General features: G+C 38.3%; 1 protein-coding gene across 3 annotated transcripts in view; it reads left to right on the top strand.

The window, feature by feature from the left end:
• Positions 1–19,168, top strand: part of RMDN2 (regulator of microtubule dynamics 2) — a 63,993-nt gene extending 44,825 nt beyond the window's left edge. For 2 of the 3 annotated variants that reach the window (XM_037009360.2, XM_073214242.1), the window contains 5 exons: positions 684–761; positions 7,713–7,811; positions 11,770–11,823; positions 11,911–11,991; positions 18,794–19,168. In XM_037009360.2, the coding sequence (XP_036865255.1) occupies positions 684–761; positions 7,713–7,811; positions 11,770–11,823; positions 11,911–11,991; positions 18,794–18,847 (366 nt within the window). In that variant the 3' untranslated portion in view covers positions 18,848–19,168. The remainder of the gene's footprint in view (positions 1–683; positions 762–7,712; positions 7,812–11,769; positions 11,824–11,910; positions 11,992–18,793) is intronic. The other variant, XM_037009364.2, reaches the window with a different exon arrangement.
• Positions 19,169–25,218: the final 6,050 nt, after the last annotated feature.

Raw genomic sequence — 25,218 nt, 5'->3', positions numbered from 1 at the left:
ATGAGTATCATTCTTTCAAAGACAGAGAATTAGGCTTTCAGTCATGAGTTTGCCAATACCATAAACATGGCCAGGGCTGATTAGTTAACATTTTCTGCATGTAGATTTGGTGGGAGGAGCAGAATCCAATCTAGGACTTAAATTTACCATGATAGATGAATAAAATAACTAATGCACATATACATCATTTGCAGTGTGCCTCTAGTTATAATAACTCAATAAATAAGCCCTCAGGGTCAATAGGGACGGGTGAAGAGTTCTTTGCTTTCAGCTCCCTGTAACCATTCTGACAATATCAGGGAGTAATTTTTCCTCTACCACTTCTTCCTTTCCCCCATTATACCCTAATCATTTCATATTTGTAATCTTGCCTCTAAACTGATAAATGTTAGCTAAGCAAGTCATGGATAGACCAAAATGTGACCCGGATATTTGCTATTTTTATAGAGACATTGGGCTGTACATTATCTGTAGCCTTATTTAATCATAGTTACAGTTCTCATTCCAGATAAGAATAATAATTTTTAATAATTGGATTACTGATAAGGCTTAACTGTAGTAATGATAGGGATTGAGGAGGGGGATGACACAAAATTATAAAGCCCTTTGAATTTACTAAGCACAGTTCCATTCAACACTACCTGAAACTTGGGAGATGATACTTCTTTTGGATTTTCTTTCAGGAACATCTAGATAAAGCAATTGAATTTTTACCTGAAGAACCCTTTTTGTATTACCTGAGGGGAAGATACTGTTATACTGTAAGTTGAATGCTTTTATCTATAAGTCTTATTTAAATATACTGTGATTATATGATATATTTGCAGTGACTTATTATTTTGTTTTACCCCATACCTACTGTAGGGAAAATGACAAAATCATTATACACTTATGAGTTCATGACTTACACATTTTATAAGTAATATGTATATATATTTACATTATATGCAGTGTATGATTTTACAGATGTATGTATATTTTTTCCCTTCTCTGCCTTTCCATTTCCCCTCCCAGCAGTCACACTGTCTCCCTTTATGCCCAGCTGCCTACAGACAGGTGCCCTCTATCAGTGCATAACCCTCTGTTTCGTTGGAGGACTTTTTCATTTATCGGAGTATAATGAGCATAAGTTATGTGCTCACTGGCCAAAAAATAAGTAAAGCACTGTCCTTGTCTTCAAGAAACTTAATTTAGAAGGGAATATGAGGCATATAGAAATAAAGATAGCTGGCTAATCTAAGACCCAGGGTCTTAAATGACATTAGTTTATGGAAAATTAACAGAATTTGAAAATATATTTTTTAAAGATGCATGAAAAATTGTCATGAAGAGAAATGTTATTTATGAATGAGAAAATTAGGATAGGCAATAGAAGAAGCTTTTCAGTTGAGGCTTGAAGAGGAATATGGATGAAGAAGGAAGCTTGCTTTTTTTTTTTTTTGGTATCATTAATCTACAATTACATGAGGCACATTATGTTTACTAGACTCCCCCCATCACCAAGTTCCCCTCACATACCCCATTACAGTCACTGTCCATCAACATAGTAAGATGCTGTAGAATCACTACTTGTCTTCTCTGTGTTGTACAGCCCTCCCCATGCCCCCCACTACATTATGTCTGCTATTCGTAATGCCCCCTTATCCCTCCCTTCACACCCATCCTCCCCAGTCCCTTTCCCTTTGGTAACTGTTAGTCCATTCTTGGGTTCTGTGAGCCTGCTACTGTTTCGTTCCTTCAGTTTTTGCTTTGTTCTTATACTCTACAGAAGAGTGAAATCATTTGATACTTGTCTTTCTCTGCCTCGCTTATTATACTGAGCATAGTACCCTCTAGCTCCATCCATGTTGTTGCAAATGGTAGGATTTGTTTTCTTCTTATGGCTGAATAATATTCCATTGTGTATATGTACCACATCTTCTTTATCCATTCATCTACTGATGGACACTTAGGTTGCTTCCATTTCTTGGCTATTGTAAACAGTGCTGTGATAAACATAGGGATGCATATGCCCTTTTCAAACTGGGCTGCTGCATTCTTAGGGTAAATTCCTAGGAGTGCAATTCCTGGGTAAAATGGTATTTCCAGTTTGAGTTTTTTGAGGAACCTCCATACTGCTTTCCACAATGGTTGAACTAGTTTACATCCCTGCCAGCAGTGTGGGAGGGTTCCCCTTTCTCCACAACCTCGCCAACATTTGTTGTTGTTTGTCTTTTGGATGGTGGCGATCCTTACTGGTATGAGGTGATATCTCATTGTGGTTTTAATTTGCATTTCTCCAATGACTAGCGATGTGGAGCATCTTTTCATGTGTCTGTTGGCTATCTGAATTTCTTCTTTGGAGAACTGTCTATTGAGCTCCTCTGAGCATTTTTTAATAGGATTGTTTGCTTTTTGTTTGTTGAGGTGTGTGAGCTCTTTATATATTTTGGATGTCAACCCTTTATCAGATCTGTCGTTTATGAATATATTCTCCCATACTGTAGGGTGCCTTTTTGTTCTATTGATGGTATCCTTTGCTGTACAGAAGCTTTTCAGCTTGATATAGTCCCACTTGTTCATTTTTGCTTTTGTTTCCCTTGCCCAGGAAGGTATGTTCATGAAGAAGTTGCTCATGTTTTTGTCCAAGGGATTTTTTTCCTATGTCTTTTTCTAAGAGTTTTATGTTTTCATGACTTACATTCAGGTGTTTGATCCATTTAGAGTTTACTTTTGTGTATGGGGTTAGACAATAATCCAGTTTCATTCTCGTACATGTAGCTGTCCAGTTTTGCCAACACCAGCTGTTGAAGAGGCTGTCATTTCCCCATTGTATGTCCATGGCTCCTTTATCATATATTAGTTGACCATATATGTTTGGGTTAATATCTGGACTCTATTCTGTTCCACTGGTCTGTGGGTCTGTTCTTGTGCCAGTACCAAACTGTCTTGATTACTGTGGCTTTGTAGTAGAGCTCGAGTTGGGAAGCAAGATCCCCCCTATTTTATTCTTCCTTCTCAGGATTGCTTTGGCTATTCGGAGTCGTTTGTGGTTCCATATGAATTTTTGAACTATTTGTTCCAGTTCGTTGAAGAATGCTGTTGGTATTTTGATAGGGATTGCATGGAATCTGTAGATTGCTTTAGGCAGGATAGCCATTTTGACAACATTAATTCTTCCTACCCAAGAGCATGGGATGAGTTTCTATTTGTTAGTGTCCTCTTTAATTTCTCTTAAGAGTGTCTTGTAGTTTTCAGGGTGTATGTCTTTTACTTCCTTGGTTAGGTCTATTCCTAGGTATTTTATTCTTTTTGATACAATTGTGAATGGAATTGTTTTTCTGGTTTCTCTTTCTGCTAGTTCATTGTTAGTGTATAGGAATGCAAGAGTTCTGTTTATTATTTTTGTATCCTGCAACTTTGCTGAATTCAGATATTAGTTCTAGTAGTTTTGGAGTGGATTCTTTAGGGTTTTTTTATTATGTACAGTATCATGTCATCTGCAAGCAGTGACAGTTTAACTTCTTCCTTACCAATCTGGATGCCTTCTGTTTCTTTGTGTTGTCTGATTGCTGTGGCTAGGACCTCCAGTACTATGTTGAATAAAAACGGGAGAGTGGGCATCCTTGTCTTGTTCCTGATCTGAGAGGAAAAGCTTTCAGCTTCTCACTGTTAAGTATGATGTTGGCTTGTTGGTTTGTCATATATGGCCTTTATTATGTTGAGGTACTTGCCCTCTATACTCATCTTGGTGAGAGTTTTTATCATGAATGGATGTTGAATTTTGTTGAATGCTTTTTCAGCATCTGTGGAGATGATCGTGTGGTTTTTGTCCTTTTTGTTGATGTGGTAGATGATGTTGATGGATTTTTGAATGTTGTACCATCCTTGCATCCCTGGGATGAATTCCACTTGATCATGATGTATGATCCTATTGATGTATTTTTGAATTTGGTTTGCTAATATTTTGTTGAGTATTTTTGCATCTATGTTCATCAGGGATATTGGTCTGTAGTTTTCTTTTTTTGTGGGGTCTTTGCCTGGTTTGAGTGTTGGAGTGATACTGACAAAGAATGAGTTTGGAAGTATTCCCTCCTATTTTTTGGAAAACTTTAAGGAGAATGGGTATTATGTCTTCTCTATATGTCTGATAAATTCAGCGGTGAATCCATCTGGTCCAGAGGTTTTGTTCTTGGGTAGCTTTTTGATTACTGATTCAATTTCATTGCTGGTAATTGGTCTGTTTAGATTTTCTGTTTCTTCTTGGGTTGTTGTATTTTTGTAGAAACTTGTCCATTTCTTTTGGGTTATCCAGTTTGTTAGCATATAGATTTTCATAGTATTCTCTAATAATTCTTTGTATTTCTGTGGTGTCCATCGTGATTTTTCCTTTCTCATTTCTGATTCTGTTTATGTGTGTAGATTCTCTTTTTTTCTTCATAAGTCTGGCTAGGGGTTTATCTATTTTGTTTATTTTCTCAAAGAACCAGCTCTTGGTTTCATTGATTTTTGCTATTGTTTTATTCTTCTCAATTTTATTTATTTTTTCTCTGATCTTTATTATGTCCCTCCTTCTGCCGACTTTGGGCCTCGTTTGTTCTTTTTGTTCCAGTTTCAATACTTGTGACTTTAGACTATTCATTTGGGATTGTTCTTCCTTCTTTAAATAAGCCTGGATTGCTATATACTTTCCTCTTAGAACTGCCTTTGCTGCATCCCACAGATGTTGGGGTTTTGTGCTGTTGTTGTCATTTGTGTCCATATATTGCTTGATCTCTATTTTAATTTGCTCATTGATCCATTGGTTATTTAGGAGTGTGTTGTTAAGCCTCCATGTGTTTGTGAGCCTTTTTGCTTTCTTTGTATAATTTATTTCTAGTTTTATACCTTTGTTGTCTGAGAATTTGGTTCATAGAATTTCAATATTTTTGAATTTACTGAGCCCCTTTTTGTGGCTTAGTATGTGGTCTACTCTGGAAAATTTGCAAAGAATGTGCATCGTGCTGGTTTTGGGTATAGAGTTCTGTAGATGTCTGTTAGGTCATCTGTTCTAGTGTGTTGTTCAGTGCCTCTGTGTCTTTACTTATTTTCTGTCTGGTGGATCTGTCCTTTGGAGTGAGTGCTGTGTTGAAGTCTCCTAGAATGAATGCATTGCGTTCTATTTCCACCTTTAATTCTGTTAGTATTTGTTTCACATATGTTGGTGCTCCTGTATTGGGTGCATATATATTTATAATGGTTATATCCTCTTGTTGGACTGACCCCTTTATCAATTTGTAATGTCCTTCTTTATCTCTTGTTACTTTCTTTGTTTTTAAGTCTGTTTTGTCTGGTACAAGTACTGCAACACCTGCTTTTTTCTTCCTATTGTTTGCATGAAATATCTTTTTTCATCCCTTGACTTTTAGTCTGTGTATGTCTTTGGGTTTGAGGTGAGTCTCTTGTAAGCAGCATATAGATGGGTCTTGCTTTTTTATCCATTTTATTTTACTCTGTGTCTTTTGAATGGTACATTCAGTCCATTTACATTTAGGGTGATTATTGATAGATATGTACTTATTTCCATTTCAGGCTTTAGATTTGTGGTTACCAAAGGTTCAAGGGTAGCTTCTTTACTATCTAACCATCTAACTTAACTGTCTTATTAAGCTATTATAAACACAATCTGATGATTCTTTATTTCTCTTCCTTCTTTTTCCTCCTCCTCCATTCTTTATAGATTAGGTGTTTTATTCTGTATTCTTTTGTGTTTCCTTTTATGGATTTTGTGAATAGTTGATTTTATTTTTTGCCTTTAGTTAGCATTTAGTTGATCTGCTTTCTTTGCTTTGATTTTATTTTCTCTGGTGACATCTATTTAGCCTTAGGAGTGCTTCCATCTAGTGAAGTCCCTTTGAAATATCCTATAGAGGTGGTTTGTGGGAGGCAAATTCCCTCAACTTTTGCTTGTCTGGGAATTGTTTAATCCCTCCTTCATATTTAAAGGATAATCGTGCTGGATACAGTATTCTTGGTTTAAGGCCTTTCTGTTTTATTGCATTAAATATATCATGCCATTCTCTTCTGGCCTGTTAGGTTTCTGTTGAGAAGTCTGATGATAGCCTGATGGGTTTTCCTTTATAGGTGACCTTTTTTCTCTCTCTGGCTGCCTTTAATACTCTATCCTTTTATTTGATCTTTGCCATTTTAATTATTATATGTCTTGGTGTTGTCCTCTTTGGGTCCCTTGTGTTGGGAAATCTGTGGCCCTCCATGGTCTGAGAGACTATTTCCTCCCCCAGTTTGGGGAAGTTTTCAACAATTATTTCTTCAAAGACACTTTCTATCCATTTGTCTGTCTCTTCTTCTTCTGGTACCCCTATAATGTGAATATTGTTCTGTTTGGATTGGTCACACAGTTCTCTTAATATTCTTTCATTCCCAGACATCCTTTTCTCTCTCTGCCTCGGCTTCTCTGTATTCCTGTTCTCTGATTTCTATTCCATTAACAATCTATTGCACCTCATCCAATCTGCTCTTATGTCCTTCCAGAGATTGTTTTATTTATGTATTCTCCCTCTTGACTTGATCCCTTAGCTCTTGCATATTTCTCTGCAGATCCATCAGCATGGTTATGACCTATATTTTGAATTCTTTTTCAGGAATATTTTCTACATCTATTTCCCCAGGCCCTCTCTCGGGGGTTGTCTTGGCAATTCCGGACTTGACCAAATTCTTCTGCCTTTTCATGGTGATAGAGGTAGTTGCAGGCAGGTGGTGGGTGTATCAGCTGGGAGAACAAAGTCCCTTCCTGCTTGCTGGTTGCCTTACCCTTCTCCGCTGCCTGTGTTGGTTACCTGCACATCGGGAGGCACATCTAGGTTAATCCCCTGAGCTGCTGTGGGTCGGGCAGCCCTCGGGGTAGCCCAGAGCCCTGCAGGGAGAGGCAGGCACACTGGGTGTGCTCTCCTGCGAGAAGAGTGCCCCTTTGTGACTTGCCCAGAGCAAGCTTGCTTTTATTGAACACCTGCTTTATATCAGATGTGCATTTTATACTGTATAGTTCTTATCTCATTGAATCCTCATAACAATGCTATAAGCAGTTTTTATTATGCCAGTTTTAAATACTAAGAATCTGAGTGTTCATGAAGGTAAGGAGACACCCCTCACATTGGAAAACCATTGACCCAACTGTACATGAGTCTGGGACTTGAGTGTACATTATTTGTTTAGGAGTAAAAAACCCAAGAAGGAAATTTTAACTTCAGAAAGAACTAATCTTAGTGCCATAGTCAAATGGCAGAAACTAACGTTAATCCTCCCTGGAAGCATGTACTTTCACACAGGCCTTATAAAACTCTTGGAGAGTAGCCCAAAAATGATGAGCCCACAGTCAAAAATAATAGAATACACAAAGAATAAGCTATCAGAAATGACAGTCAACAGAAACAAAAAAGGAACAGAAATAGATCTAAAAGTACTTCAGATTTTGGGAACATGGAATGCAGAACATTAAGCATCTATCAGTATGAAGAATTATGAAAAAGGAAGGCTGGATATAATACCACAAAGGTGGTATCTCTCATATATATATATTATTTATGAGTATATATATGTATACACACACACACACACACACACACACACACACACATATATATATATGCCCACACACATACACATCTAGCCGGGGAGAGATTGTTCCTTCAAAAGGTAAACAGGTTTCCAAGAGTGATGTTGCTCTATATTTGTAGGTCTCAAAACTGAGCTGGATTGAAAAAAAAATGGCTGCTACTCTGTTTGGAAAAATACCATCCTCAACTATACAAGAAGCTTTACAAAATTTCCTTAAGGTATATTTTGTTTATCCATTATTTTAGAGTCAAACTGGCTATTACCTGCACCACTCCCTCCCACCCTGTTGTCAAGAGAATTTTTCTTTCCTCCATGTACAGATCTCTAACTGAAACTCCAGTTCAAATTCTAGCTTCGACATAACCAAACTACTTCTTAGAGCTGCTAGTTAGACCCTAGGCCCTAGGTGCGGCAGCCCTTACTACCAAATCCCAGCACAGCTCTTGAGGTCTATGAGAATGTGCAAAAGTGTTTATGCCCTGATTATTAGACTTGGGCTCAGATACTCCTGATCAGCCCAATATAGAACCAGTTTCATCTTAAAGAAGACAAGGAGTCAGGAGAGCTTTTCTCCATATCAGTGCAATAGCCACGGGCACCGAGGAGCCTAGAGTGCGGAGGGCTGTGGCTGTGGAACAAATAAGAAGTCTGGCAGGTGGAGGGGAGGAGGAGAAGGAAGCAGCACATACCTTGGATCCCACCCCTAGGAGAGTCTGCAGCCCTCTGCTCCCAACAGGAGGTCATGTCGTTGGACCCAGCCTGTAGGACTCGTGTACCTTACTCCGTCCCTCCAAAGAGGGGGCTAGGACTGTGTCTCCAGAGCTATCCAGTATGATCCTGTAAAGATCAAGAGCGCTGGCTTTAGAATCAGATAGTATAAGACCTGAGCCTTGTCCTGTCTGATGACCTGGGTGCATTTCTTTATTTCTCCTCATTGTAAATTCCTTATCTGTAAAGTAAGCATAATAATACCTATTTCCTATGAATTTTGTGAAGATTGCATAAAATACGTGTAATTTTCTTGGCCTGTAGTCTAATACATTAAAGACTTTAACTAAAAATAAATGTTAGCTAGTATTATTTTGCTCTTATAGCAGGTGAAATCTGGTCCTCTCCTCCACAGTCTCAAAGCATCTAGAGAGGTGGTTTTAGACCAGTAATTATCTGTGAATTCCCTGTGGGAATTCTTTCAAAATATAGCATGCTTCCCACCTCCTCCAAAATTCTGGCATGATTTCCTCGGGCAGTGGTTCTCAACGTTGGCTACCCATTGAAATCACTTGGCAAGCTTTCAAAAAGGCCATCGCAGCCCATGACCCAGACAAATTATGCCAGAATCTCTGAATATATTATAGTGTAGTTTATATGCAATATAATGCACCCATTTTAAGTGTACAATTCAATCAAGTTTGACAAATTTATGTACTCATGTAACCACCACATTTCAAGATATAAAACATTTCCATCACCCTAGAGAGTATCTTTGCCCCTTTACTGTCAATTTCCCATACCCTCTGCCCCAGGCAACCACTGATCTGCTTTCTATCACTATAGGTTAGTTTCTCCAATTTTAAAATTTTATAAAAATGGAGTCTTGGTGCTTGTGCTTTTGTGCCTATATGGCTTCTTTTGCTCAATATAATGTTTTGAGATTCATTCAGTTTACTGACTTCACTAGTTCCTTTCTATCTATGGCATGGTTGAGAACCATGGGGCCAGTGGATGGACTGGGTGGTAGATGACAGGTAGGGGCCATGTTGGGGGACAGGCTACCCTGAGCTAACCCACTGTTTACAATCATGTGATTCCTGGATCTCCCTTAGTGGTTTCACCAGCTATACAGCTTTCTTCTGTGTCCTTATGTGATGGAGGGCTGCTGCTTGAAAGCACAAAATATTTTAAAACAAAGTTTATTTATTCAGCAATATTTATTATGTACCTGCCTAGTAAATCAAATATAGGGAATACAGAAATGACCAACATAGCTCCTGCATCCAGGGACAGCCAAGACCAAGTAAACAAGTACACTACTCTTTGCCAGATGTTATGACAAAGAGCGTTCTGAGAGCTTAGCTAGAAAATTCCCCTTCATTAGAACATTCTACTGAGTAACACTACCTTCCTTGTTATTCAGCCAAGGCCAGGCTCAGAATCTGCTCCATTTTAGGAATTCAATGTTGTTAGTAGGCTGTGTTCTTTTGGTCCTTTGGGCTGCTGCTTTTTGTTTTCTTTTTTTTGAACCATAAGAGAAAAAGATATGTCCTTATTTATAATCACTCTGGTTAAACAGTGTCAAGGTGTATATGTAAAATTAAAATGCCAACATTAAAGAAATAAAAGCTGCTCATATGTACATATGTTGGGGCAAATGATCCAAATAAGATTTGGACAGAGTTGAAACAACTACTTGGACATAGAAAAAGGTACAATTGAACCAAGTTCAGTCTAGGTCCATCTTATTAGAATGGCTGAGGAAATGCACTTAGTAAACTCAAAGAGTTGAAAAGGAAATAACTGGACAAGAGAGAAGAAGCAGGAGAGCCAGAGTCCCTCAGCACCACGGCTGGCTCTGCAGGATGTTCCGGGCTCTGGCTAGGACTGAACTTAGTAACATTTCAATCTGTCAGCAGCCGTGCTGCCTCACTAGCAGGTTCTAGGCCAGATCCATACACTGCTCAACCACTCGGTCTTAAAGAGTTACACCCGGTCTGGCTCCCCAACCCAAGAGACTTCTCCTCCTCCTCCCAGAACCCTTCCCTTTTGGATTCTGTAGAAAGTGAATGTCCTTTGCAAAGGACATGCTCTCTTTAGGTGTTGGGGCACTCCTCAGCACCCTAAGTCTTGGATTCCCGTCTATTAGTATCCATCCTTAAGATGTCTGTATCCTTTGAGTCAGCAATTCAGCTCTAGGAATTCCTCCTGCAGACACAGTCACACGTGTAAGAGCATATAGGAGCAGGTATGCTCACTGATGGTTAGTAGAAGTAGTGAAAAATAAGTCTCAATGTCTAGTGAGGAATGCTAATTTAATTACAGTGTATGTGTATTAGAAATACACTCTTAGGAACAATGATATAGACCTGTGTATGCTACTGTGAAAATGTGTCTGTGATATGTTGTGGGGAAAAGCTTTTGGACCAACATGTAGAAAATGGCCCCATTTAAAAAAAAATTTTTTTTAAACCAATTTTGCTTGTTTTGCCCATGCTTGGTAAAAAGTCTGGTAGGATGCATGTCAAACTTGATAGTGGTGATCCCCCCAAGGAATGACTTGAAATTGAGAACAAAATTAGAGAAACTTTCACTTTTTAATTTTCAAAATGCCTCTATTTTTTTTATAGCTTTTAATACAAGCATATTATTACAAAATTTTTAAAATATCCTTTTTCTCCTGGGTCCTTCACCCATCCGGGTTGGGGTCCAGGGTCAGATTGGGAGCTTGCTTGCTAGGCCTTTACAGCAGTAAAAGCTGGCTTTGATGGAGGCTCTAAGACTAGTTCTAAGACGAGCTCCCCAGGAGCAATACCATATGCCTGAAAGAATTCTTACTGGCCAAAGATAGAGAAAAGGAACTGGTGCATAGGCGATTAGCAGATGAGGAATAAAGTACTATCATAACAAAGCTTACTAAAGTCTGTAAGTAGGTCAATACTTTAGAGTAATTATTTCAAGAAGCTGTCTTTTCTTTAAAAATGCTTCAGGTACTATTTAACTCATATGGAATGTGTTGAAATCTTAAGAAATCAAATATTAATATAGTGGAAGAGGTTTGCCATGGGAAACCAGTCATGCTCAACTCTTGTTCCCTGAATAGATTGTGAAATGTTTAGGACTTGTCCTGGGGTGAGTGGGTCACCAGTTATTTTTGTTCTTGAAAGGAGAAAAAGGGGGAGTGAAGAAAATGGTTACACAAAGGAATCTCAAAATCATATCTCATTGCTTTGTAAGTTTTATGGCCATAATAATTGTTTCATTTTAACGAATAAACTCGAAAGCTATATTTCCACCCAAAGGATACTTGAACTGATAAAATGATTCAGAAGTGACCCAACCAATGTAAATTATTAAGCCATTTTGGTTAATATTTGATTTATTGCAATATATCCTCTTCACTGATTGTTACTGTTGTTTTACTATTGCCCTGTTATTCTCTGTTCTGTTTTCTCTTATAATCAGGTTGAAGAACTACACCCTGGTTTTTCTATATCCAATTACATGTTTTTGGCCAAGGTAACAAGGACCACTGTTTTATGACCACTTTGAATCCATTACATAAAAATGTGCTTCCCTTTGATATTGATTATTTTTTATTTCTAGTGTTATGTCAATCTTGAGCAAATCAATGATGCTGAGAAGTTCTGTAATCTGGCAGTGTTGCTTCCATGTGTAACCAAAGAGGTAAGTCCAAACAGTGACCATGAGTGCTGTCATTTTGTCAGCACTGTTCCAGCTTCAGGTGTGAACAACTGGCTTAGATACACGGGAGTTTCCTTTTATGCTAAAACATTTTGGATTTCATATGTGCTATGAATGTTTAACACTGCTGTAGGTAACCCTTCACCAGAAGACCCCTGTATCTTTAAGGGGCAAGGAAATCATGGGCTTGCAATTAAAACATTCTGATGCTTCTTAGGTATCAGACAGCAGGGACAGGGATAAGCCCCCCTAGGAAGGACGGAGGACAGCATAATTTTGGGGAACTGGTGATGAAACTATGATAGGCTTGCAAACAAGCTGGACAGGCTGCCCACCTCGGAGCAAAACGAGTGTCCATGGGATGACTGACTACCAGCAGTCCCCAGCTACAGCAGGCTGTGGCCGTTTGAGGCCAGGAAGAAGATTTAAAATTTTTATCAACATTTTCTTGGTCTTTGAACACATGCCATTAATGGAAAAGAATCTAATTTATTCACTAATTCAGGATTCTGGATGAGCTCTAAGTTTTAGGAATTTCACAGTTGACAGCTCAGTCTGTGTTCCTGTGAGCCATTTACTGGTATTGTGGGAACAAAAGGAAATAGGTGAATGATTTCCTGCTGCCCTCTCATTCCACCAAGCATACCATCCTCTGAATCACAACTGAAAAGAAATGCCTCACAAATAAACTCTCTTTCCTGTTGGACCAGGACAGGCTCAGACGTTTGTTGTGATCTGGAATATAAACATGCTCTTTCCAGGAGCTTATAGCCTGGAAGGGGGCATAAGGTTTAAAGCCAGATAACTATAGTTCAGGTAGAAAGCCTGAAGCACTAAGAGAGATACAAATAATTGGTTGTGGAAATATTGTAAAGGGAGAGATTATTTTCATCTGGAGGAGATCATGTAGCATCAGAGGTGGACTTTGAAAGATGCATCTAATCTAGAGATGTAGGCAAAGCACATCACAGGTCAGGAACAGAGGCACGGGGGTGGAAAAGCAAAGATTTGTTTACCTGAAGGGGAAGAAATATTGAGGGCAGTCATGGGAAGTAAGGCTGAAAGGAGAAAGGGAGATAAAACCTACGGGACAGTCAGGGAGCAAGGGTGCTGGGTCTTTGAACAGGCCCTCCAGGCTCCACCAGGCCTCTTCCTGCGCACTTCCCAGCCTGCTCATCTGCGTCTTCTGGAAGGCTGGGATTTTCCACACGGTTTATTGTCCTTGTTAGTCAATCCCTCAATTGGTTCTAATGGTTAATGGTGCAAAACAACAGAGTCTCAGTAGCGGCATTCCTTCTTCAGAAACTTGTAACTTTTTTCAGCAGGAAACTGATTTTGTCATCCCTGGTTGCTAGCTCTGTGTTGGTCATTGGGACTCTCCTGTCTTTTATGACTCTCCTGAATAATGTCAGTTTGGGTTATGTGCAGTCATTTTAAACTGAACATCTGTGCGTTCTTACTAGAATGTGAGACTCCAATACAGTATGATGATGAGGTGTGCTACCTGGGGTGAATGCAAATGTTTATGTGTGAATTTAGAGCTCTCACGGGAGGGCTAAACATGGGAGATCCTCAAGGTTTGGTCCTTGGTCCCTAATCTCTTGTCTCCTTTCCCCTTTCCTCCTCCCTGCCTGTACAAACCTATTGTCCATGGCTTCAAGTGCTATCTGCCTGCCAGGGGTCCTCAAAGTTACCTCTCTAGACCGTTCTTCTGAGCTCTAGACTTGATTATCCAGCTTCCGGCTTGACCTCTCCATTGAGATTCCATGCAGACACCTCAAACTTAACGCGTCATCAGGCCTTTGGATTTGCTCTTTGCCATCTTCCCCTCTTAGTAAATGACTTTTCCATCCACCTAATTAGGAAATCTTGGAATCATCTCTGACACTTGCTTCTCCTCAGCCTTCCAACCTGGACAACCACCCAGTCACCAACTTTTTGGAATTCCTCTTCTGAAACATGCCTTGAGCCCAACTGCTCTCTCTCTCCCTGTTGCCACCTCTCTGAGCAGGGCACCACGGTTCCACCTGAACCAGGACTGTGCCGGCGTCCCAAATGGTCTCCTCACAGCTTCTTGCCTCCCTCCCTGTCATTCATGGCTCTCAGTAGCAGCCAAAGCAACAGTTAAACATAAACCCTAACATGTCACTCCCTGTTTTAAAACCCCTTGCTTTTAGGATAAAGTTCAACATTTTTAGCATATCCTTCATGAGTCTGATCTAGCTCCGACCAATCTCTCAAGCTTCATTTGTTCCCTCTTTTTGAAACACTCCCACCAAACCTGCCGCTCCCTCCACCAGTTTTATTTCTTCTCACCCTTCAAGCCTCACTGTAAGTGTCATTTCTTTGGGAAAGACTTCCTCGACACCCTCAAGCAAGAAAATACCTCATACTGTTCCTTCAGGTCACTTAGCACAGCTGTGATTGTCTCATTTGTGTAACTGGTCCACCACACAATGAAAACGGGGCAACGAGGTGTGTCTCATTCGGCACTCTTTGCCCTGCCCAGTGCCAGGTAGAGTGCCTGCCTTACAATAAGCACTCAGTCAGTATTGGTAGGAAGAATCAGAAAACTAATACCATACAAATAAAAATAATAGTTCTAATAGTACTAATAAACAGGACCGGAAATAATTGTAACTAAGGAAGCTGGATACTGTGGAAATAGTTATGTAATAATGTACTAAATGGCATCAGAAAATATTTCCCACATTCCTTTTCTTTTTTCAGGGATGTTTCCATTTGTATTTCTAGGAAGTTTCCTTTTATCTTTTTTTGTTAATAGTGAACATACTATCAAAAATATCTCAATTTCTTTTTCAATTAGAAAGTAGAGTCAGGCAAGTTATCTCTAGTACCCCCTATCTCTATCAAGTTTTTCCAGATTGAAATATGCCCAGTTAGTGATTTTTCTGACCAGCTTATTCATTTCCAAAATGTCTGGCAGTGCCACTAATTACAAGAAATCACACACTAATCACAACCCAGCCATCACTTTTCTCTCCCGCATGTGAACTCGCATGATACCTTTGCCTCTTTCTTGTAGCACCCATAACTGCTTCCTTGCATCATGTTTGTGTTATTTGTGACATGTCTTCTGTCTCTTTCAGGGAATCGTAAGCTTGCTACACTGCACTTGATATTAGGAACGTTAGTCCTTGGGCTCTGGAGTCTAGATTCTTGCATAGAAGCAGCTTTACATTCCCAGAATTTGAAACTACAGACTTTATTATTCATGTGGACGTTTCTTGATCTTAAGAGGGTAATCTCAGGTCCTGGAAAACATTCCTTTTTTTTTAATAAAAAGGATTCCTGTGTCTAAGGCAACATGAGAATGATTGCTGATGAAATGATGACTCCCCAGGCAGCCACAAAGTTGTTCGCCTGGAGGAAGTATTCACATTTTTGACAGAGTGTACTGAGAAAGCTCAAATGCAAAAAGCATTACAAGGTATTTTTGTCGTATGATGAGGGATGTGCTAATCTGGGTAAAAGAAGAAACTGTTTTAAAATTGTTGTAATATTTTGAAGTGACATTAATTGCTCTTCTGAGCCAAAACTCTTAGAGGATAGTAAAAACAGTGTAGCAGAAACAACCTGAGGGAGAAGAGGACTTTGGGAGTGCTGGGAGGAAGGAATACTTCTTCATAATTACAGGGGTATAGTTGTCTTTGAAGTTGCCTATTGTTTAAAATCCTGGACTGCATTTCCAACCTGTATAGATTGAGAATCATCTCTTCCATTAGTAATCACTCTTAGTTATATAATCCTAATCCCACTTTAAGTGTTCTATCTTAAATAAAGTTGGTGTTTGATGATCATTACTCAAATGCTAGAAGCATAACAATTTAATATAAACAAGTCTCTCTCTTATGTATACAAAGTCTTTAGCAGATAGTGTATTTTCCCAAATATATATTCTAACATTTTCAGGTCAAAACAAATTTTTGTTTTTGGATGCGTGTGTCTGAGTGAGTGAAAAATATTTATTCATTTATATTACAAATATGGGGTCCTCTGTTAGAGGCTTGGAATACAATGAGAAAAAAATCCTATTTTTGCTGCTATGAATTCTGTGTTCTAGCAGAAAAGGCAGGCACTGAATAAGTCACTCTTTGCACAATTCAAAAAATTAATAAGGCCTAAAGTTAATATACTTTTACACAGTTAATATATTTTTTACTAATAGCAGTCAAGTGTGATGAATGTTACAGAAATGAAATTCATGAGAAAATGTAACTGGGTCTGCAACCTGCACCAGAAGTTAAGCAAGTCATTCCTGAGGCTTTAATATTTAACATGAAATTCTAAGGAAATTAGAATTTAAACCTGGTGGTTTAAATCTTTTAAGACTTGCTTGGTTGTGGGGGTCTTGTTAAAAATACAGATTCCTGGCCCTTCTATGGAGAGAGAAAGAAGCTCTGAGCTGCAGAGGGGATGACACCTCATGATCAATGTGATCTCACTCAGGTGTCCACCTACTGGGGTTCTGCTCTCCGAGCATCGGGCTCAGACAGTCCCTGGGTGAGAGGACAGAAGAAGACAGCTGGTGGCTGAGCTCTTGGTGATGCAAGCCAGGAAATGATGAGCCTTGAGGCCAGGGCTGTGGACTTCACTCAGGAAGAGTGGACCTGCTGGATCCATCTCAGAAGAAGGAATGTGAGCTCTAAAAAATCATACCTGACTTCCCAGTTGGTATAGGGGAAAAGCTGTCCGAGGAAGGAAGAGGATTTCTCCAAGGCCAGAGGCCAGGCAGGAAATTCTTAAAAACCAAGAGGTAACTTCCATGCAGAATATCTACAGGGAGAGCCATCCAGTGTCTTAGTAAGGTTCTGGAGTGTGAGCCCTGCTGCTCCCCATTAGACTTGGCCCGGGAGTGGGAGAAGTTCGGAGTTCAGCACAATCACGTGACTTCAGTCTGAGGCGAGAGAAAGTGTGTTGTCTCAGCAGGTTTGGATGTCTTGAATCTGGGGACAAAAAGGACTCACCTGAGCTCAAAACCATAATCTGAGTTCTTATACAAGGAAATTTACAAATATGATCAGTATAACAAGTCTTTAAAACATAATGAAAATCTCAAAATTAATCAAATACTATGCTATTGACATGCTGCAAAGAAAGAGACGTCCGTGCATGCAAGAAAACAGCAGTCCAACGAATGTAAAGAATGAGGCAATGATGTTAGCTGGACATCATCCCCGAATGATCAGCATAGAATTCGTATGTAGAAAAATGAACAGATGAGTGAGTGGGTGTGAGAAAACCTTTAACAGCCTCTCATCTCAGGAGCAGAGATTTCATGCTGGAAAGGAGCTCTATAAATGAAAATGGGGAAATACTCACTCACAGCTCAACATTAACTAGAGAGAAACCCAACAATTGTAACAAATATGGGAAGCATCTTAACCTGAGAGCTAACTTTTGTTCATACCAGAGAATTCACACAGGAAAAACCCTTTGTCTATAATCAGTGTGTAAATGCTCCAGTAACAATTCATCCTTTAAACATGAGTGAATTCACACTGCAGAGAAATCATATAAAAGTCATCTGTGTGATAAAGCCTTTAGTCAGTGTTCTAACCTTAGCTGTTGTGAGACAATATACATTGGCAAGTCTTCAACCTCAGCTCTAACCTTCATGGGCAGCAGAGAGTTCACGCTCAAAGCCTTGGTGTGCACAGAACACTGAGTATAACAGGAAGGAAAGCAGCAAGTCTTTACTAAGAGGAAGCCATTTGGAAAATACCAGATAATTCACATTGGAGAAGCAATTCAGTGAAATAAACATGGGAAACCCTTTATTCATAGAGCAACATTCCAGGACATGTGAGAATTCTCACTGTATAAAAAACTCCAGGTATCATGAATAAATGAAAGAAAGACACATACCTTAGTCAACCTTCACGTTCTCATCCTGGGTAGTTCCTCCATCCTCAAGTCAATGTAGAAATACCTCTACCAGGAATTTATATAAGAAAACTTATACTGGGGAGTGAGGGGGAACCTTATCAAGAACCCTTTAGAACAAAATTACAATTCAACATAATTTAGGCTTTTGCCATATGACATATTACTGAAAATAATAAAATATAAAGATGTCAAACTATGATGCATTCTTGGAAACACTGAATGCAGAATTTAGTAAGATGTAAGATGTAATAAGATCACCCTTCTTCAGCAGACTAATGCAAGTTGTTGATGAAAAATCTAATACATTGGTATTTGTCTTCTAAAAATTATGAAACCTTATGCTGAATATTTGGGGGCATTTATTACCACTCTTTCTAACTTCCCCACTTATTTTAAAGAAATAACAATACAGGTGGAGTCCTGTAAAACACATTACATGATTTTTACTCTTAAATATAAACTAACTGATAAAGTCAATACTAAAACGTGTTTTTGTTTGTCTGGATCTTGGGATGGAATCTCAGATATCTTCAAAACCTGCTGCCAGGGCTAGAACTTCTTCCACATCTTACAGTTGAGGAAAGAAACAGTGTTATCATTAATATGCTGGTGGGTTCCAATGTGTCAGCCTCCATGGAAGGCTCACCCCTTCCTGTATCCCACCACTCCAGACCTAATGGAGGAAGAACCTGGAAATAGCTCTGTACTTTATACACATTCTCGGAGATCTAAATCATGCATGGCCCTAGGAAATCTAGTTTCTTTGTAATAGTCTTTCAAAAAATATCTTACTCAACAAAAGTCTATTTCAAAGTACCTAGAGTATCAAGATGAATGTGTGAAATTTCATTGTGTATTTGTATTTTCTTTGTAGGACAAAGATGCACAGAAAGAAGCGAAAAAAATAAGTACTTCCTTGAAAAGATAAATAAAAGAACTTACTCTTCAACAAATCAGATGTGGTCTATCTACTAAGATTTAAACTTAAACTAATCAAAGCTGTGCTTTTTATTTTGTTTTCTTTTTGATGTAAGGGTAATGTGCTCAGATTTGAAGGTAAAACCATGTTTCTGCAGAATGCATTCCACTTGTAGCACTAGAGAACTAACTTTGTTACTTGGAGAAATCTATTCCCTATAATGTCAGTACAAAATGATCTTTAAACATGTATGCTTTATATTTTTCCTATCAATAAACTATAGTCCTCAGAATATTTCTTCAAATAAAATATTTAAATCAATCCAATAAATGAACTCTAGTGAATGTTTTATTGTTGCTTCAGTGGAAACTTTACAAAACAAAATAATTTCATTAATGCGGATGAAAAGTGGAAAAAACAGGCAAAGATCATGAACAAGTTGTTGATAGAAGAAGAAAAACAAGAGGATATATATTGTAACTAGTAATGAGAGGGATGTGAATAAAATTATAATTAAGATACTGTTGGTGAAATGTATCCAGAGCCTTAAAAATGTATTAATTCTTCAATCTTGTAATTTATTTCACAGAAATAATCCTAAAGAGAAAAAGTCCCCTATTGATATACAAATGTTCCTAACAGCATTATTTATTGTAACAAAACACTATGCCCAACAATAAGAATGCAGTTAACAATATTAGAATATAACTATGATAGAATATTATTTCAATATTAAGAAAATTACAAAAAATGTACGGGAATGCACAAAGAATGTTAAGTGCAAGTATAAGACAAAATAGTATATACATATGATCTCAACTATATGATATTGTGACAGAAAAGCACTTACTGAAAATACACTAAACTGGTAGTAATTCATATTTCTGTAGAGCTGTGTTTTATTTCTTACATTTCTCAATTCTTAATAATTAACAATTTTTAAAATTGCACTAGCTAACAGTCATCTGTAAAGATTCCCCACTACCCTTTAACCCTCATCATCCTGGAAATCAGATCAAAACTTGAATTTCCTGTTTGCTATTTCCATTGCCTCAAATGTGGTACACATGCACACACACACTTATACATTCAAAATTTCAAGCCCTGACCTAGTGATACCAGTTAATCAAACTGAGCTAGTTTCTTCCTCTCATCTTTTATAAAATGGCCCATCAAGAAACCTGAATCAATCCAACTGATTCTTGCCCAGAAATCTGACAAATGGTCTAATGTTGAAACTACTAACTAAAAAGGATACAAGTCTTGCAGGTACCCTCACAGATACACAGTGTTCACAAGGCTTTGTCCACCTCTTTCTATCTCTAAATAACTGAAAGAATGTGCAAGTTGAGAAAAGGTCATTCTAGCAGCAAATGACAAAGAATCAACCACATAGGCTTTGTGGGATCAGCTCGTTCCTGAAGAGTACAAAGACTTCCACTAAGAATTATGAGGAACATCAAAAAATGCTCTTTGTAGGACTTGGAACTCATAATTGAAACACAGCATTGGATCTAATCAATCTTTGTTTTAACAAAATTCCCTTTCATCCCTATAGTCAATATGTGTTCAGTGGACAAGTTGATGTCCCTTGACTGAGTGATCAGTTTCTGGATAAGGGCTTGACCCAATAAAAGTGTAACATTCCTTAAAGTTACTTGAATCTTTTAATTATTAGGAATTTCTGACACACTTGACAATTTTTCCAGAAAGATATTAACAGAGGAAATCTCCCTCATCATGGTAATACTGTAGCCCCTTCAAATTAACCTTAAAACCCTATTTAATGTTAAATTGTGTGCTCTATTCCAGAGTCACACCTAGTCATATCTAGTCTTCATCAAGTTCTACTATAATCAAAGGATTTACGTGTAATGAAGCCAACTAAAGACAGTTTCCACATTAAATCTCCCCCCTTTTACAGGCTGAGGGATGTCAGCACTATATGTAGATTATTACACATAGTCCAGTAAGTTTCACACAAAGTGATCCATGTGACCTGTAGCTTTCCTTTGTCTGGTTACTTCACTTCCATTCATGCTGCTGAGCTGGGAAAAGTCTGAGTAGCTGCAGAATGTTTCTGAAGTGATACCTCCTAGTGGGTCACTAAGGCCAAGCCCATTTTGCACCATCCACCACAGAGAAAACACAAACTCCTAAACTTTCAAGAGACTTCATGCACAGCTTTGTAAAGGGGGAATTCTGATCCAGAAATTGAGTCATGTTCTTCAAAAGATAAAGAACTGTGCATCAAAACTGTCAAAAAGCTTTTCATTTGATAATATTTGTATGCTTTGAAGGATATCAAAAGCACTGTTAACATTTGGATGGGGCCATAGAGACAATTTTCTAGACCAGTCTTCCCATTGTACCAATGAACAGTTTGAGCTCTATTGTATAAGTGACATGGATGGGGTCAGAGAACTGGTTACTGGCCGAGCCAGGTCTAGGTTCCAGGTCTTGGAATCTCATGCCTTCTGCACTCTTCTCTGAGCCCAAGGCTTTTCACATTTAACTGAGGAAAGTCCAGTGTGTCTGTCATAGACTAGGGTCTCTGAGAATGGTCACTTACCTGGTTGTACCTGTTCTAAGTGCTCTACTTACATTAACTCATTTAATCCTCACAGCAATCCCTTGAGGAAGGAACCTTTGTTATTACTGTATTTACAGACAGGCGAGCTAAAGCATAGGATAGTAAATAACATTCACTTCCTCCACCTTCTCAGGACTAATGCATCATGAGATTTGAACTTGGGCAGTCTGCTCCAGTGTCTGCGCTGTAGTCTGAACTGCTGTGCAATCAAATACTGCCAGCAAAGCAGGTGAAGGGATGGGGCAAGTAAAAGACAGAAGGTGGAAGGAGAGCAGGAAAAATAGGAAGAAAGGGGATATTTTTTAAAAAATGATAGAGATAGCAAGGAAAGAGGGAAAATAAAAGCAAAAGTAAAGAAATCTTTCCTTGCATCTATTTTTTGGATTCTGGTTTCACATCATAAATTTCCAAAAACCTACTGTGTATCTTGCCTTACATTAAATCTGTTTTTGTATTAAGGTATCATTGATACACAATCTTATGAAGGCTTTTACAACATTCACCCATATTATGAAGTCCCCTCCCATACCCCATTGTTGTCACTTTCCATCGGCGTAATAAGATGCTGTAGAGTCACTACTTGTCTTCTTTGTGCTACAATGCCTTCCCTGTGCCCCACCTATGTTATGTATGCTAATCATAATGCCCCTTAAGCCTCTTCTCCCTCCCTCCCCACCCACCTTCCTCAACCCCTCCCCTTTGGTAACCACTAGTCCCTTCTTGAGTTCTGTGAGTCTGCTGCTGTTTTGTTCCCTCAGTTTTGCTTTGTTGTTATACTCCACAAATGAGTGAAATCATTTGATACTTGTGTCTGTCCACCTAGCTTATTTCACTGAACATAATACCCTCCAACTCCATCCATGTTGTTGCAAATGTTAGGGTTTGTTTTCTTCTTATGGCTGAATAGTATTCCATTGTGTATATGTACCACATCTTCTTTATCCATTCATTTACTGATAGACACTTAGGTTGCTTCCATGTCTTGGCTGTTGTAAATAGTGCTGTGAGAAACAGGGGTTCATAAGTCTTTTAGAATCAGGGATCTTGTTTTCCTTGGGTAAATTCCCAGGAGTGGAATTCCTGGGTCAAATGGTATTTCTATTTTTAGTTTTTTGAGGAAACTCCATACTGCTTTACACAATGGTTGAACTAATTAAATTAACATTCCAACCAGGAGTGTAGGAGGGTTCCCTTTTCTCCGCATCCTCATCAGCATTTGTTGTTGTTTGTCTTTTGGATGGTGGCCATCCTAACTGGTGTGAAGTGATATCTCATTGTGCTTTTAATTTGCATTTCCCTGATGATTAGCAATGTGGAGCATCTTTTCATATCCCTGTTAGCCATCTGAATTTCTTTGAAGAAATGTCTGTTCAGACCCTCAGCCCATTTTTTTAATCAGGTTATTTGCTTTTTTGGTTGTTGAGGTGTGTGAACTCTTTATATATGTTAGATGTTAACCCCTTATTGAATATATCACTTATGAATATATTCTCCCATACCATAGGGTGCTGCTTTGTCCTGCTGATGGTGTCCTTTGCTGTACAGAAGCTTTTTAGCTTGATGTAGTCCCATTTATTCATTTCTGTTTTTGTTTCCCTTGCCTGAGGAGATGTGTTCAGGAAAAATTTGCTCATGTTTATATTCAAGAGATTTTTGCCTATGTTTTATCCTAAAAGTTTTATGATTTCATGACTTACATTCAAGTCTTTGTTCCATTTTGAGTTTACTTATGTGCATGGAGTTAGACAATAATCCAGTTTCATTCTCTTACATGTAGCTGTCCAGTTTTGACAACACCAGTTGTTGAAGAGGCTGTCATTTCCCCATTGTATATCCATGGCTCCCTTATCATATGTTAATTTATATCTGGGCTCTCTATTCTGTTCCATTGATCTATGGGTCTGTTCTTGGGCTAGTACCAAATTGTCTTGATTACTATGGCTTTGTAGTAGAGCTTGAAGTTGGTGAGTGTAATCCCCCCTGCTTTATTCTTCCTTCTCAGGATTGCTTTGGCTATTCAAGGTCTTTTGTGGTTCCATATGAATTTTGGAACTATTTGCTCTAGCTCGCTGAAGAATGATGTTGAATTTTGAATGGGATTGCATTGAATCTGTAGATTGCTTTAGGGAGGATGGCCATGTTGACAATATTAATTCTTCCTATCCATGAGCACAGGATGTGTTTCCATTTATTGGTACTTTCTTTAATTTCTCTCATGAGTGTCTTGTAGTTTTCAGGGTATTGGTCTTTCAGTTTTCCTTGGTTAGGTTTATTCCTAGGTATTTTATTCTTTTTGATGCAGTTGTGAATGGGATTGTTTTCCTGATTTCTCTTTCTGCTAGTTCATCATTAGTGTATAGGAATGCCACAGATTTCTGTGTATTAATTTTGTGTCATGCAACTTTGCTGAATTCAGATATTAGTTCTAGTAGTTTTGGAGTAGATTCTTTAGGATTTTTTATGTACAATATCATGTCATCTACAAATAGGGACAGTTCCATGTCTTCCTTGCCAATCTGGATGCCTTTTATTTCTTTGTGTTGTCTGATTGCCATGGCTAGGACCTACAGTACTATGTTGAATAAAAGTGGGGAGAGTGTGCATCCTTGTCTTGTTTCCAATCTTGGAGGAAAAGCTTTCAGCTTCTCACTATTAAGTATGATGATGGCTGTGGGTTTGTCATATATGGTCTTTATTATGTTGAGGTACTTGCCCTCTATATCCATTTTGTTGAGAGTTTTTTATCATGAATGGATGTTGAATTTTGTCAAATGCTTTTTCAGCATCTGTGGAGATGATCATGTGGTTTTTGTCCTTCTTTTTGTTGATGTGGTGTATGATGTTGATGGATTTTGAATATTGTACCCTCCTTGCATCCCTGGAATAAATCCCACTTGGTCATGATGTAAATATACTTCTTGATGTATTTTTTAATTGTGTTTGCTCATATTTTGTTGAGTATTTTTGCATTTCTATTCATCAGGAATATTGGTCTGTAATTGTCTTTTTTTTGTGGTGTCTTTGCCTGATTTTGTATTAGAGTGATGCTGGCCCCACAGGACAAGTTTAGAAGTATTCCCTCCTCTTCTACTTTTTTGGAAAACTTTAAGGAGAATGGGTATTATGTCTTCTCTAAATGTTGGATAAAATTCAGCAGTGAAGCAATCTGGTCCAGGGTTTTGTTCTTAGGTAGTTTTTGATTACCAATTTAATTTCATTGCTGGTAATTGGTCTGTTCAGATTTTATGTTTCTTCCTTGGTCAGTCTTGGAAGGTTGTACTTTTCTAGAAAGTTGTCCAGCTTATCCAATTTGTTAGCATATAATTTTTCATAGTATTCTCTAGTAATTCTTTGTATTTCTGTGGTGTCTTTAGTGTATTTTCCTTTTTCATTTCTGAGTCCGTTTTGTGTAGACTCTCTTTTTTTCTTGATAAGTCTGGCTAGGGGCTTATCTATTTTGTTTATTTTCTCAAAGAACCAGCTCCTGACTTCATTGATTCTTTCTATTGTTTCATTATTCTCAATTTTATTTATTTCCTCCCTGATCTTTATTATGTCCCTCCTTCTACTGACTTTGGGTCTCATTTGTTCTTTTCTCTCTGGTCTCATTAATTGTGAGTTTAGACTGTTCATTTGGGATTATTCTTTTTTCTTGAGGTAAGCCTGTACTGCAATATACTTTCCTCTTAGCACGGCCTTCGCTGCATCCCACATATTTTGTGGTCTTGAGTAGTTGTTTTCCTTTGTCTCCATATATTGCTTGATATCTGTTTTAATTTGGTCATTG

Source organism: Manis javanica, chromosome 1 (assembly GCF_040802235.1).
Source record: "Manis javanica isolate MJ-LG chromosome 1, MJ_LKY, whole genome shotgun sequence".
Taxonomy (NCBI): domain Eukaryota; kingdom Metazoa; phylum Chordata; class Mammalia; order Pholidota; family Manidae; genus Manis; species Manis javanica.
This window is presented reverse-complemented; position numbering and strand designations above follow the sequence as displayed.